The sequence below is a fragment of the Chelonia mydas genome, chromosome 2 (genome assembly GCF_015237465.2).
Source record: "Chelonia mydas isolate rCheMyd1 chromosome 2, rCheMyd1.pri.v2, whole genome shotgun sequence".
NCBI classification, from domain to species: domain Eukaryota; kingdom Metazoa; phylum Chordata; order Testudines; family Cheloniidae; genus Chelonia; species Chelonia mydas.
In genome coordinates this window covers 110292345-110308932 of record NC_057850.1, presented here as the reverse complement: position 1 = coordinate 110308932, position 16588 = coordinate 110292345, and the positions used below count along the sequence as shown (strand labels likewise).

The 16588-nt window shown below is 41.3% G+C and overlaps 1 protein-coding gene across 11 annotated transcripts in view; it reads left to right on the top strand.

The window, feature by feature from the left end:
• PHACTR1 (phosphatase and actin regulator 1) overlaps nucleotides 1–16588 on the top strand; it is a 423459-nt gene that overhangs the window by 234869 nt on the left and 172002 nt on the right. For all 11 annotated transcript variants that reach the window (XM_037893144.2, XM_037893141.2, XM_037893146.2 and 8 more), the window contains one exon: nucleotides 10399–10563. In XM_037893144.2, the coding sequence (XP_037749072.1) occupies nucleotides 10399–10563 (165 nt within the window). The remainder of the gene's footprint in view (nucleotides 1–10398; nucleotides 10564–16588) is intronic.

Here is a 16588-nt window from a genome sequence, read left to right as displayed (position 1 = left end):
AAGCATTGAGTACTTCAGCTTTTTCCACATCATCTGTCACTAGGTTGCCTCCCCCATCAGTAAGGGTTCCACACTTTCCCTGACCATCTTGTTGCTAACATACCTGTAGAAACCCTTCTTGTTACCTTTCATATCCCTTGCTAGCTGCAACTCCAATTGTGCTTTGGCCTTCCTGATTACACCACTGCATGCTCAAGCAATATTTTTACACTCCTCCCTAGTCATGTGTTCAAGTTTCCACTTCTTGTCAGCTTCCTTTTTGTGTTTAAGCTCACCGAAGGTTTCTCTGTTAAGCCAAGCTGGTTACCTGTCATATTTGCTATTCTTTCTGCACATTGGGATGGTTTGTTCCTGCGCCCTCAGTAAAATACAGCCAGCAGTCCTTGACTCCTTTCCCCCTCATATTAGCCTCCCAGGGGATCCTACCCATCAGTTCCCTGAGGGAGTCAAATTCTGCTTTTCTGAAGTCCAGGGTCCGTATTCTGTTGCTCTCCTTTCTTCCTTTTGTAAGGATCCTGCACTTGACCATCTCATGGTCACTGCTGCCCAGGTTGCCACCCACTTCCCCTACCAATTCTTCCCTGTTTGTGAGCAGCAGATCAAGAGGAGCATGGCCCCTATTTGATTCCTCCAGCACTTGCATCAGGAAGTTGTCCCCAACACTTTCCAAAAACTTCCTGGATTGTCTGTGCACTGCTGTATTGCTCTCCCAGCAGATGTCAGGGTAATTGAAGTCCCCCATGAGAACCAGGGCCTGTGATCTGGAAACTTCTGTTAGTTGTCTGAAGAAAGCCTCGTCTATCTCATCCTCCTAGTCTGGTGGTCTATAGCAGATGCCCACCACGACACCACACTTGTCGCTATTGCCTCTAAACTTAATCCAAAGACTCTTCAACAGGCTTTTCTCCAGTTTCATACTGGATGGAAACCCCAGTGTCACAGCTATATTTAAAAAGGCTATTTACAGAATCTGTTCTCATTGTCAAAATTACCTCTTTTTCTTTTTTAAACGGGTGATGTAGCATTGTCTGTACACTGCAGCTTTTGGTTGACATTACAGTCCCATGTGGTGTCTGAATAATCTAAAGATTTGTGATTTAGAAGGCCCCTTTTTATAAAAACTATTATTGGATAATCTTACTTACAGGATCTGCAAAAGGGGGTCAGATATTTCTTTTACTTGACCAAGAGTTTCCTAAGAAGTCACACACAATTTTGATATATATCAGAGCATCTCAAAATAGGCAACATTCAGAGCTAGTTGTCCATTCATTAAAGGCCAGATTTCACACACTGTAAGAAGTTCCATTGTTTTCAATTAAACTATTTGTAGAACAAGGTACTATCCAAGGTGTGTGTGTCAGAATCTGGCCCTTCTGGATCATTATGATAAATGGTGAAGTTGTAATCAGGTACATACAATTATTGGTAACATTTTTGTGATCAAAAACATCACCACTGTCTGTGGACCTGATTTTCTCACACCAGCATTGCATTATTATAATTCAATGGAATTACTCCCCAATTTACATCATTATCAGAGAAGAATCAGACCCTGAGAACTTAGTCAATACCGGCACCTGTTTGATGATGATTTAATGCAATTGGGAGCTGGCCTTTCACAGAAACAATATATTTGATAAAAATTAATTACCTCATTCACGATTGAAGGAAATTTAGGAATGGAACGATCTTGAAATCCAATTCTGTTTTTCATGCCGAACAAGTCACTGCTAAGCATTTGAAGATTTGCCTAAAGGAAGCTGTGTTTATCTGTCTTCCACATCCTTGGGCATCAGAGGGTACTTTAACTATGATTAATGAGCTTGAACTCCAGTTTTGATCGGTCAGGGCATGACTCAAATGAAAGTGAGGCTTGTCTCCATCTGGTCTAACAAGCTAACAGTATCAAGAGATACTATCCCGAGATGATAGCTATGCGGTTTGATTCCACCCTCAGTTACACAGATCCAGTCATCGTTTACATCAATGGGAGTTGCCATCATGCAGGGACATGATCTCAAAATCCAGTGAAAATCTTTTGCTTGTGACTTCTATAGTGGCTATTTCATTTAAGACCAGAGCCCTAGATTAGAGATAACCCTACGTGTGTGCGATTTTACTTGCCTGTTTTCGATGTTGTGGGATTGAACCTTATTCTCACAGGCAGTTGCAAAGTAATTGTTGACATTTATTTTGAGAGAGAGTGACTGAGTCTGTATAGTGTTATGAACTTGCTGCCATGCCTGTAGGGACGCTGGCAGGATGAACATTGTATTTCCAAAAGCTTAGATATCAAGAAAGACCAGAAGGAATTGTTTGTGTGGATCCCTCACATTCAGTCTCAGAAAGTAGGGTTGTATTTACATGTGCAGCTACTGAAGTGTTGGAGGGCATCTGGTTGAATGGTGCTGAACATAGATAAGAATTGATAAGGATAAGGAGTGGAAATGAAGGGGGCGGGGGGAGAAGTGCCATGACATTGAGTGTGATAAGTAGGGTTGGGGGATATACCTGTAGTAGTGTGTTTGCACATTGATGCTGTTCCACCTGTAGGTTGCATGTAATAGAAATAAAGTGCTTCTGTGCTTTCTAAGGGTCTGATCCTGCAATGCTTACACGCAAAGGGCTAAATTGGGTCATTAACAGAGCTTTGAGTAAGGGACTGCACATGAAGGCACCATTCCATGGGGAATACCAGGAGGCATCATGCCTCAGAGACATCCCCCATTCCTCCTGGAGCATCCTGGTTGCCGTAGCAGTGTTAGTAATTTGTGGCACTGCTTTGCAGGGTGCAACATACCCTTCAATTCCACCTGCATGACCAACCAGCTCCATTGGTCAGCATGTGTGGGGGCAGTCTCAATGGCTCAACCTACTCCCCACACTCTCTTGCCACTTGCTTCATGGGGATGGCATCTTTCATAAGGCCCCTGAGCTCCCTTCTAGGACCTGGATCTAAGATCTGGGAGCCCAGATGCTGGCACACCATGGTTGGGCTGGGGGTGTGTGATCATCTTTACTCCCCTCCTCTTCTTGTGGCTTAGGACATCGAGCCCCAAAGTAGTCCTACTGATGTCAGTTGGCTTACTTGTGTGAGCAAGGCTTTTATGAATGGGCCTTAAAAAAGATAAGGAAAGGTAAAGGAGCTTCATAGTGATTTTAGGAGCCTAAGTTGCAATGACTTTTGAAAAGGAGGCTTAAGCTCCTAACTCATTTAGATGCTTTAGACAAATTTACCCCTAGAAAATTATCAAATACTTGGTCTAACTTCAATAGCAGGTTTTTGTGACCAATAATAAGGAAATCTATATGTGATAAACACTTCAGCAGTGAAGAACGTGATGAGCAGTGAAAGTCACATTGTGGATAAAGCATAGCTCAGATTAGTCAAACCTAATATTCTTTATTTTCTATCCTTACAGGCTTGGTTAGTAAAGTAACCATTCTACATATATAAAATAAACAGTCTTAGAGATTAGAAGGATTTTGTGTCAATAAAAACCACTGCAGCATAGTGTTGATTAAAGAAATTGTCTGACCTGTTGCAATCAGCCATTAATTATTAACAATTTAACCTCAAAATGTGGGGGAGGTATGAAGTGAGGTCTTGCACAGCTCAGTTTTTAAACTTGTACTTTTCAATTATATACCTTAATCAAGAGGAAAATGTATATACGCCACATTGATTAAACCTGCAGATGATATCAAACTTAGAAAGGGATTATAAACACGATATAGGAAAAATCAGAATTGCAGAGTGATCTGACAGGTGTATCGAGATGGGTAAATGTAAATGAGATGAGATTCTGTTTGCAGATAAAATGTAAAGTAATACACCTAGACAGAAATAATCATCATCAGAGAAATGAGCTAGTGCTATTTAGAATGCAGAGAAATGAAGCTGCGGACCTCATAGGGGATCATAAACTGGATATGAGCTGACAATTCAATGCCATTGCAAAAACGGCAAATGCCATCCTAAAGCATGTTTTTACTAGGATTTCTTATAAAGCAAATGAGGTAATAATCCCATCTTGATAAAACGGCGCTTGGAATGCTGCATGCAGCGTTGGGCCTTTCATTGTAAAACAGACACTGAAAAGCTTTAAGGAAGGTTCAAATGGGAAGAAGGGGGAGGACCAATAGAACTCAATGCCTGAAAAAAAAGGCAATTAAGGGACGATAACCCTACAAAAATATCAGGTGTTAATAGGAAAGCAGGAGAGGCTCAGCTTTCCTGTAGGAGAATAAGGAAAAATGATATAATCTGAAATTAGATTTAAAATGATCTAATTCAGGTAAAGAGAACAAAAAAAAGTTTCAACAGTTATGGTGGTTGTTACTGGTTATTATAATGTTGGCTGGATGCTCTGAAGACCGTCTGAAAAGGGGTGTACTTTCACAATAACTCCACTGAGTTTTGTGGTGTATGGGACTTTTAAGAACTGACTGTGTGTGTGGTTTAAGTTCTGGAACATTCTGGATCCAGAGTGCAAAAGAAGTCTTGACAGCTAGAAGCAATTGCAGCTGAAATTGGTTAGAGACTGAAGCTAAGAACGAGGTGAGGTTAGATGTAGCTTGTGAACAAATTGACAACTCGATTATTTTGTTGTTACTCTTCTCCTCTATTTAAGGTCCTGTCGTTAAAGTCAGGACGTGAAGAAGAGCTCTGTGGAGCTCAAAAGCTTGTCTCTTTTGGTCCAGTAAAAGATAGCGTCTCACCCACCTTGTGTCTCTCATATCCTGGATCAACATGGTTACGACAGCATTGCAAACTGCATAAATGAGGTTAGATAAAGTACTAGTGGAGTTACTGGAGAGGAAGATGCTGTTTGATGCAGAGGGGTTGTTGTGCATGATCTGTTAGCTGATTTTCAGCCATTAAGCTATGATCTAGTTCTCTGTACCTGAATGCAGAGATGCAACCATATTAATTTTTAAAATGAAATCTGGGGTATTCTTTATCTCAACAACTGGTATGATGCCTACCCATACATCTCCCAACCAAAACTGGGGCTCCTTACCATCTTTGAGGGTCATTGATCCATGTTTTGCAACTCTCAGAGCTTGGGAAGTAGGTCACCTTTGCATCCAGCTGATTTTCAGAGGGGGCAGGGCCAATAGATACGCAGAAAGGCTTTGCATTGAAAGAGGCAGAACACTCAGAAGTGTGGAATACGTGGTTTTCAGTCATGTTTTCTCCTGGGCTTCACTGTTGCACCTACAGTAATAAGATACTGTTTTGCAAACAGTTCTTTGTCCTGACAATTCTACTTACACAGCCGTGTACCATCTGTGGTGCCTCTACATCATATTGCCAGCCCCATGTATTGAGAAATCGTGAGTCACGACCCAAAATACCCTGAGATTGTCTGTCTTCAAAATCGTGAGACAAAATGGAACATTTGTGGTTCTTTTGATTAGTTTGTGAGTCTTTGCGGGTGCATTATAGTCAGGTTTTCAAGTTTTTCTCTATAACTATGAGGACTAGAAACTTTTTTAATAGACCCTCAGATTCTCACCTAGTCCCTTGATCTGTGGCTTTATGAAGAACACCAAGTTTTGCTAGATTTGTGATTAAAATTCTGAATTGGCAACACTGTTATCACCAGACACCTGTGAAACACCGTTCTATTTAGTCCTGTCATTTCTCCTGCAAGGCATTGGTGAGGAGGAAGATGATGAGTGGGAAGTGGGTCATCCTCCTGCCCTACTTTCAAGTCGTCTTGAAATCTTGCAGTGTCTTTCCATTTGTTCAGGAAAAGCCTGTGCGTCAAGCTTATGTGTATTTCAGTTCATGTGGTGTCCCGTTCACCAACAGTATTGTGTGCTTGACATTCCTGGGATATAAGGTGAACACCATTTGTACATGCTGAGTATTTGTCATTATGGTGACGATTATAAACATCATCTTGTATTTGTTGTGCCAGTCAAAGGACAAAATTGCAATACTGTGATGAAAGGCCCCAAAACACACAGCAGTTTAGCAGTATCAGTATAGCAAATTGGTAAGTACTGACCTGCTTTTCTCTCCCAAAGGCAATAAATATGTAGGTCTGGGTTAGTTTGCAGTCTTGAAAGCACCACCTTCTTTGGGACCAGGAAGAGTGTGAAAACCGCCTACAAAGCCTGCTGTCATTAGTGGGTGTCAAAGCCCACAGCTAGTCAATAATCATGAGAAGCCAAAAAGGCAGAGGGAACATGGCTAATTGAAGCAAAAGAGATGACAGAAAATGGGAGTGAAGTATGGCTTTTACTATCTTTACTCTAACTCTTTTATGAAGACTGTAGTGTATATGGTTCTAATTCAGTCATTCCTCTACAGTGATCATGATGTTTGAGTTAGTAGTACATTTGGAAGTATATTTCATGAAATGTGAAGTAGACTTTTTTGAAAAAAAGAGAGGGAGAAGTGCTGTTACTTGCATTAGTTGCATTGTGCTTATTTGGAAAGGATGGAGAAGAGCTCCCGGCTGATGGGATGCACAGTAGGGCTCCTGGAACACAGTTCCGCGTGAGACAAGATATTGAAATTCAGTGAAATAAAGTCAAAATACGGAAATGGTTTTGACACTCTCTGTGACAGTTTCTAGCTCTTTATGGACCCAATCTTTACTTGGGTAACTTCCCTTTGACTTCAGTGAGAGATTTGCTTGAGTATAGACCCTTAGGAATTGGCCCTAAAAGAGGAAGTGCTCTTAAGGGGAGGAAAGCTGTAACTTACAAAGACGGTGTGCATCATGAAGAGAGGAGATCTATAATGGATATCAATTCAAACAGGACTAGCCCTAGCCTTAGTGATGCCCCAAATTAGAGCAGCCTTATAAAGAGGGAGTAATGCAGCTCTGTGCAATTTAGTAATCAGGAGTGATTTGTAGCAGTAATTGTGGCCCATTTGAGGAGCACAGGAGAGTGGGGGGAGGTGGGTTGGAGGGATTTAGTTTGAGTTCATTTGCAGTTTTGTTTCTCACACAGCTGTGTTTCATTGTGAAAGTCAGGCTGAATAAGAAGCCTCATGGTGTCATTCCCAGTTGGTTCAGCAGAATGCTTTTATACCCTATACAATTTCCAGTCAAGTATCACAGTGGTGCCCAGAGACCTGCCCATCTCTTTAGCAGAAGCTCTTAAAAGCCACAGCAGTGGAAAACATTGAGTCAGAGCAGGGTTGGTTAGATGTGCCTTAGCCCCTGGCACTTTTTTTTTTATTTTATTAAAGGGAAAAAGGGTTTGCTTTGATTCATGATTTCCTGAATGGAAAGTGAAAACCATTTTGTTCTTCAAAACAGAGCAACTTCCAGTGAAGTCAGAGGGTATAAGGAGTTTTCTGGTTTCTTCTTTGTTCCTCTCACTGATTTGCTCTGCGCAACCAGGCAATTTCTAGCCTTGATTCAGCAATCCCCAGGCTTTGTATCTGGCACCACATCACACTGAGCATGTCAGCTCTGTGTGCCATCCTATGAAGAGCCACATGCTTTAACCAGGCTACCTTTTTTCTCTGCCTTTAGGGCAAAGCAAATGTTCTCCTAAGCGCCCCCACCTCCTCCAAAGTAGATTACTGTGCTCCTCTAGCCCGTGCTTTTCTGTTTTTTCTGCTTCTTCAGCAAAATGCAGTGAAACATACACCTAACTCCAACTTTTTCCCCCACTTGGGCTTTTGTTATAATAGCTCAGTGGTGTAATGAGGAACATATTTTACCAGATGTGCCACATTTTATACTCGAGATTTTTTTTTTTTAAAGAATCTGACTTTTTTGTCAGAATAAATTGATTAAACTTGTGTGCTTCAGTAGAAAAAGAAAAAATGTAGACATGCAGACTGGGAGCTGGAGATTAGAAAATGTCATGGAGTTTGGAGTCTGAAACTTTCAAACTATTTTGGGAGTCTTGGAAAGCTAGTTCCAGTTTGTGAGCTATTTTTTTTCCCTGTAATTTAAATGCCTGTGCCCCCCCCTTCTCTTCCCCCCAAAAGACTGATTCATTTAATCAGAGTAGAAAAACAAGCTGCCTTTGTAGCTAAAAGGAAACTTGTTCTTTATATTTCAAAAAGAAGAAGAGCTCCCCACCTATGGTATCCTTCAAAATATCTAGGTAGGCAGTCTGTGTATATAGGCATATCTGAATATATAGGTAGCACCACCTGTACTTAAGGTTGCTTTATTGGAAGACTCTGTTTCCAGTTGCTTATAACTTTGCCATTTGGGCTGAAATGTCCCATGATGGCTGTTCGCCTCAGGCTGAATCTTCCCTTTTTCTTCCCTCCCTCCCCACTATCACACCCTTTGGAAAGTTTGAACAAAAGCCATTCAGGCATTTCTAGGAAGAAGATTTTAGAAGAAAATACTATTAGAATTGTTACATTATTATTAGAATTTGACAGCTAAAATCTACAGAGATTCTATCAGCACTGAGCATGCTCCATCCCCTCACAGCTCCTACCTGCTGACTTGGACTGATGTGTACCATCCCCACAGAGCAACTGAGCATGCTCCAGCCCAGGGCTGCAGGGGCAGAGCTGGACTTTCCCTACAATTACTGCTCCCAGGTGCAGGGGATTCTGGTGGCACCATGCACAGGAACTGACAGCAGGGAACCTGTGTCTCCTGTCCTCTCAATTACTCCTTGTCCCCCATTCCCCACTGAGACCCCAGCAGCATGGAGGAGAAAACAGCCTTACTTGTATGAAGAAGGGGACAAGAGCTGCACTGGGGGGTAAAGAGGGGGAAGGAGCGTCAGCAATGTCGGAAATAGATTGGGACGCAGAGCCAGGGGAAAAGTTGGGAGGGTTGAGTGTTAGTGCCATGGGGATGAGGGAAAATTTAGATCTGATGTGAAACAGAGTGGGTGGGAGGAGACTGTCACTGGCTGAACAAACAGACTGGGATTGGGAGCCGTTTGGATGAAGTAAAGACAGATTGGGCTGAGTTGCTCTTAACGGCTGTTGAGGCACTTGACTGCAGATCCCAGAATCATGGGAAAAAAGGAATTGTGCAGCCATCTTCTCCTCCGCCCACCCTGTGCTGAGCAGAGCTCAGCCAGATTGTAGAACCTGGGTTGGCTCTTAGTTTGATATTGAATAATGCTACTGTTTTTGTCTTTTTTGAAACTGCTAATGGAAATTATAGTTAGACGGGGAGACATAAATCCAGGTCTTTGGCTGTATTTTATAGAGCATAAATGGAGGGAAAGACCAAACTCTGCTCTTTCCACTGAGGCACTATAGAATTTGGGGGAACATAGTAGGAAGCAGAGGGGCAAAGTGGCAGGAGGATGGGAAACAGTTACTTCACCTTTCATACTGGGAAAGCACATTTGATTGCAGTTTATTCTGCTGGATTTATTTTATTTTAAAAGGAGCCTGAATCAAATGCCCTTAAACTTTGGGGAGGTTTAGATCTGATCTGTGTGGTTCAGATCCATCTCTAATTTTAGTGAAATACTGATAATTTGATCACGAATGTATTAATTTTAAAAAATACCAGCATAAAGTTTTGCCTGTAAAAGTGAGGGGGGTGTTCCCTACAGATAACTATGCATGAAAAATCTCCCCAAAATTTTCAAATATGATTAATCGTCTTGCACCAAAAATAGTATAATGCTGCACGCATAGTTGACTCTTTTGCACTCACTTGCATGTGTTGTGGGTGCAGTTTAGATTTTGACCAACAGAAGATTACTTGTTGCAACTATTCAGCTTCTGAAAATCTTCATTAGAAATATTTTAGCACAACAAACTCAGTGCAAATTGTGACCATGCTAGGAAATTCACTGCAAAACCTCCTGTGTTAAAGGAAAGAAGTTTCAGAACATACTCATAATCGCTATGATGCCAGGCGTTGATAAGTTTGAACTCAGTTGGATTTCTAGAGTTCCTTGGTTGAAAGAATGGACTGGAAGGGGAAAAGAATGAGATGTTAACTGAGACAGTAATGGCCCCCAAGGAATTTTTAGTCCTCACTATTTATCAAATAATATTTCACATACATTGTGGTAAAAAGTGGCAATATTTCTCCTAAAACAGTAAGTTGTTGTTCTTTTGCTCCTCTGTGTCCCTGATAAACATCAAAACGGCGAATGGAAACACCACCAAAAATAATCAATGCTTTTAAAGTCTCCCTGGAGAAAAATCTCTCTCAAGCTCCTTCTCCAAAGCTGGCTGGGTGACGGATTACCCAAGACCAAAGCATCTCCTCTGATTAATTTGTTGATATGATTAATATTGACCTTTGTAACAGGGCTTGGATTCCATTTAAAGGATTAAATAAACAAAACCTTTGTCACATTATTTGACTGCTATCCGTACCATGAAAATGTTGACCGTCTGTGCAGTGCTACACAATGTTGTTAACGCTTCCTTCTTTTTCTTCTTCTTCTCCTCCTCCTCTTGGGGAAAAATAGCTGACGAAGTGGAAAGACTGGCTGCAATGCGTTCAGACTCTCTAGTACCAGGCACCCACACTCCTCCAATCAGGCGAAGAAGTAAATTTGCCAATATAGGAAGGATTTTCAAGCCATGGAAATGGAGGAAGAAGAAGAGTGAAAAGTTCAAACACACTTCTGCAGGTAATAAACATGCATTGGTTGACTGTTTTTAAATTGTTTGTTCAAATGAGCTGAAAACAGTACAGAGTCATGAATAAGTAATGTAGGCACAAATAGTGATCAACTTAAAAATATTATAACTTTGTTGGAAATGTACTCCAAATTCTAAAAAGATATATCACTTTGTTGCTGGGCATTTTTTAAAAAATCCCATTTTTGTGTGATGCATTTAAAAAACAATGGAACAATTTTGAAGTGCCAAAACTTGCCACCGGTGTGTACACAACCTCTGATATTAGTGAAGCTCAGAAAAAACAAGTAAACCAAATGAAGTCATGTTGACTTCTGTTCTATGAGAAACATGGAAGGAAAAAGGTCAGAGTAACTGGTAAAAATCAAGAGAGAACATCAGTGGAGAATGCAGTTACTTTCAGATGTTGTAAAAGTTTTTACAAATAATGGAGAATTAAAATAATAACCAGGAAAAAGCAGTTAAGACAATTTACTTTTATATTACTGATATAATAACAAATTATTCATTCAACTGGACTGGAATGACCAGTATCCCTTCTTCTGAGACAAGTGAGGCTCTTTCGCCATGCCTTTCTCAGATTCCTACTCTTGGACATTTTTTATAAAAAGGTATTGAAAATTGCAAAAACATGTTTTTGTATCAGAGAGAGGGCTGAGCCAATACCCCAGATCCAAACACTAACTTTGGGGAAGTGTGGATCTGGAGGTGAACTCAGACCCTTCTCCATTGTGTATCTGTGAACCTTCTCCCCACTGCCCCTACAATCATTTTGGGGTGGCTATGGCAAAATAAGATTTTTCACTTCATACCTCTTTATGAAGATAAACCCAGAAACAGAATACTATGGATCTCACACTTTGAGGTGCCAGCAGTGATTCTGGATATCACACACTTGACCGCTCCCCTGTCTATAGCACGGTGAAAGTTTATAGTGTAGACAGGGCTTAACTGTGCGCTCTGATCCTGCAGGCCCTTACTTGTGTTAGTGGTCCTTACTCACCAACAAGCAGCATTTAATTAAGAGGGAATTCTCACATGAGTATGAGGTAATTGCACAAGTTACGGTTTGCAGGGTGAGTGCCTAAAACCACTCAACTACCTGGCTTTACCACTTCTGCCTGGTCTGACAGGCAGAAACAAATGAATTGGAATAAGTGGCTATGTTGCTCTGAGTGACTATCTTTTTTTTTGGCTTGTGACATGATTTTGCAAAACAAATGGCCTGCCCTTCATGTTCTATCAGTCATCACTGTGGATCTCTGTAGCACAATTTCTGTGAGAGTCTCATAGCTCTTTTGAAACCCAATTAGTAAAGCATTTTAGTAACCACACAGAATAAAAACACAGTAAAAATTATATATTTCCCTCTCTTTTTTTGTAGAATAAAGGATGATACATAACAGGAAAACCATCCCAAGTTAAGTCTCCATTGATGATGATAAGAGAGACTGATCTAGTGTCTGATGCCTTGAATCTCACAAGAGTGATCCCTTTAATTTTTATAGTAACTCAAAAGACAAACACATGAAATGGCATGATGACAGCCAGTAAGCAACTTCTTATTCTAGGTTATCTGTCTCTGGTGCATTGATAAATGTGACTTTTTTAAAAAAAAATGCCATTAATCTCCTAGGAGAATCCATTCCAGCTTTTCACAAAATTACTAATTATAAAAAGATATTTTGCTCTGATAGATTCCAATGTTTTCAGTGTCCAAGTTGGTGATAGATTGTTATGGACCAAATTCTTTAGTCACCTTTACTCAGTTCTAGCTTCCATTGAGGGTAAAGGAAGTTTTGCCTAGGAAAGGACTGATTTTTTTTTTTTTTTTAGGGACTAAGATTTAGCTCTGTTTGAAGTGCCCAAGGCTAACCACTTATACCCATTTTTTATTTATTTAGATTTAAAACTCCATGCCAAAGAATTCCCAGCCAGAGAGCTGAGATCCCTCAAAATATGTTTAAAAGCACAATAAAGAACAGTTACTTTATGTAGAAAGAAAAGTTTTTGTTAACTGATTTATGATAGGATTAAATAATTAGAGAATCTCTAGCTTGAGTTATATGTTTATTACACATGGCGTATCTCAATACACCAATATTCACCTTGTGGTGTTTAGTATTTCATGGTCTCTATCTTCATTGCTAAGGTGTCTCTGGGGTGAAGGTGAAAGTGAAGAGGGTTTATATGTTTCTGTAATCCTTGCCCACACAGTGTGGCTGTTTGTCTCCCTCTAGTGACTGGACCATACACAGCAGTTTATGAATCTGCTACTGCCACTGTGCTAATGGACCTGGCCGTTTAGCTAAGCAGTAGAGGCTCGTGTTTTTTGATCTAGAGGTCTAGGGTTCTTTTCTTGCAGGTGACCCATCCATGGGCATCATTGCATTTCCTATAGTTTAAAGTGAATGTGAAAGAGAACACACTTTAAAAATTATTCATTGGCCCAAAGTATTAGATTGGCCCAAACAGACTCTTTGATCAAGCTCTGGATCCAGATCAGGAGTTCATATGACACACACACACTTGCAGATAATACAAAAATTGGGGGAGTGATAAATAACGAAGATGATCACTGGTGTAAAGCACTCTGGGCTCAAGCAAACCATACATGTTTTAATATAGCTAAATGTGAATGTATGAATCTAGCAACAAAGAATGTAGGCTATACTAATAGGATGGGGGACTCTATCCTGGGAAACAGTGATAAGGAAAAGATTTGGGAGTCCTAGTGAGTAATTAGATGAACATGAGCTCCCAGTGCAACACTGTGGCCAATCCTTGGATTCATAAACAGGGGAATCTGGACTATAAATAGAGAGGTTATTTTACCTCTGAATTTGGCACTGGTGCTCCCATTACTGGAATACAGTGTCCCGTTCCAGTGTCCACGGTTCAAAGGATGTGATAAATTGGAGAGGGTTTACAGAATAGCGATGAGAATGATTAAAGGATTAGAAAACACACCTTATTATTGACTCTAAGAGCTCTGTCTATTTAGTTTAACTAAGAGAAGGTTAAGGGTGACTTGATTAAGGTTCATAAGTATCTACATGGGGAACAAATATTTAAAAATGGGCTCTTCAATCTAGCAGAGAACGGTATGATGTAATTCAATGGCTGGAGATTGAAGTTAGACAAATTCAGACTGGAAATAAGGCATCACTTTTTAAAAGTGAAGGTAATTAACCATTGGAACAATTTACCAGGAGTTGTGGCGGATTCTTCATCACTGACAATTTTTAAATCAAGATTAGACATTTTTTTTTCCTGAAAGGTCTGCTCTAGGAATTATTTTGGGAAGTTCTTGTCCTGTGTTATACAGGAAGTCGAATTAGATTATCACAATGGTCCCTTCTGGCCTTGAAATCTATGAATTATGGGATTTGATTTGCGTGCACCTCAAGTTTTTTTAAAATGAACAGTGCTGATGGAATTTTCAAAACAACATACCATAATTTACAAAGGAAAAAAGTGCAATTCTTTCCAGAGCAATTTTTTTTCAACGGCTGGGATATAAAACCCTTTACAGTAGAAATTTCTTCTAGAATTTCCTTGATGGACACTGTTACCAGGCTGGAACATAAATATTTATAGCAGAGCCATACTAGAAAGTTATAACACGAAATTAGACTCGACCACACTTTAACTACAGCATGAATAAAAGTTTTAAAAAATAAAATAAAGTTTAAACAGTTTATCTAAAGCTTCATCTTCTCCAGAAAGCATTATAACCTTAATTACCATGAGGGGCTGAAGGCCTTTGGCAGCAGTCAGCAGTTGGATACAGTTGGCAGTCATAGCTGGGAGCATAATAAACTTTTAAATGGCAACATTGTAACACTTGATGAGGCTTTTTTTTTTTAACTTATAGGGAGCAGTCTAACTGATGGCTAAGGTTAAGCTTTTGTCACAGATATTCGTAGTAAAAGTCACAGGTCAAGGGCAATAAACAAAAATTCATGGAAGCCAGTCCTTGACTTTTTTTTTAATTTAAAATACCCTCTGTGTGTGGTGGTGGGGGGATTAACTGTCGGAGTCCTACTGGGGGCTGCTGCTCCTGCTCCGGCCCCCGGGGCTGCTGCTCCTGCTCTGGATCCCAGGCAACTGACCCATCCCCAACACTGCTCCAGCCCCCAGGGGCCACTGATCCCGCACTCCTAAGCGCGCCAGACAGGTGCTTCAGCCCCACTGCTGCAGCAGGCTGAAGCGGAAGAAGTCACGGAATCCGTGACCTCCATGACAGAATCAGATCCTTACTGATGGCAAAAGAAGCCGACAATGAATCTTCTCCTCTCTGACAAAGTTCCTCCGCTGGATTACACCTGTGCTACCTTAATTTGGCCTCCTTGTGTGGATGCATCATGATACAGTCTTTATTTAAATGATCACATGCTATTTTTTCTATTTGTTGAAACTTGGCATTTCATTTTCCAGACCAGAAAAAAATTGTTCTACAAAATACGATTCAGGTCAGTTGGATTATTTAAATTATGTCTCCCAAAATCCAGTTGGCCAATATGTCTTTTAATTTAACAACATGTACATTAATTTAAATGTAAAGGCTTTAATTGGATAATAAGAATCAATTAGGAAACTAATAAAGTCAGCCCAGTGAGAGGGACCATTGTTTATAAGCTATATCAAGCTCACTTTATCCCAACAGTTAGTTACCTCTAACCCAGAGGTGGGCAAACTATGGCCCATGGGACCCTCCTGCCCAGCCCCTGAGCTCCTGGCCTGGGAGGCTAGCTCCCAGCCCCTTCCCCATTGTCCCTGCTCCCGGCAGCCTCAGCTCATTGCGCCGCTGGCGCAATGCTCTGGGCGGCAGGGTTGCGAGCTTCGGGGCTGCAAAGCTGCAGCCTGACCCGGTGCTCTGTGCTGCGTGGTGGCGTGGCTGGCTCCAGCCGGGCAGCGCGGCTGCCTGTCCTGGTGCTTTGGGCAGCATGGCTGTAGCGCTGCCAGCCACTGGCGCTCCAGACAGCGTGGTAAGGGGGCAGGGAGCAGGGGAGGTGGGATAGAGGGTAGGGGAGTTCGGGGTGGTGGTCAGGGGGCAGGGGTTGGGACATTCAGAGGGTGAAGAACAGGGGGGGTTGAACGGGGGCAAGGGTCCCGGGGGGCAGTGAGGAAGGAGAGGGGGGTTGGATGGGGCGGCAGGGGGAAGTCAGGGGCAGGAGTTCCGGGGGCGGTCGGGGACAGGGAAAAGGGGTGGTTGGATGGGGCAGGGGTCCCGGAGGGGCAATCAGGGGACAGGGAACGGGGGGGGGGGGGTCGGATTGGGGGCTGGGGCCAGGCCACACCTAGCTGTTTGGGAGGCACAGCCTCCCCTAACTGGCTCTCCATACAATTTCAGAAACCTGATGTGGCCCTCAGGCCAAAAAGTTTACCCACCCTTGCTCTAACCAGATCCCTCTGCAACTGGCTAATCTTTTGAACTCTGCATTCCAGTATCTTCCAGACTTTAACTAGTAACTAGACAGTATTGCCACAGTTCTGACAGATCCTCACCCCACAGTGCCGTTTGTAAAATGATAAATGTAGTCTTTGGTAAAGGCTACAATTCTAAGTGTCTGTGAGAAAGTTGATGCTTACTCCTAAAGTTCCTTCTTTACATTTGCAGATTCAGTTTGGACAAAAATATTTGCACTGATATCACCACCTTAGTTAACAAAGATAACAGTCCTAATTTTAATCAACTATATGGTTCCAGTCTCTTTCCCTGAAATTTCATCTTATAACAACTGGCCAATGTCTCTCTTCATCATTTCTCCATGTACTTCAAACACATGTGATACTTGTGCTAATATTTTAATTATAATATCGTTTCCCTTCCTTCCTTCCCTGTAATTTCAAACCAGTACCTCGTGGCCTCGGCATAAAAGCCAAGCATTGTTATTTTTTGAGTTTCTTACTCTGTACTCTTTCTCATCTAATTATTTTGCTTAAATCTGATCTAATCAAATTAAATGTAATTCTTAATTGGCATTTAAGAAGTTATTTGGCTGAAGTTTC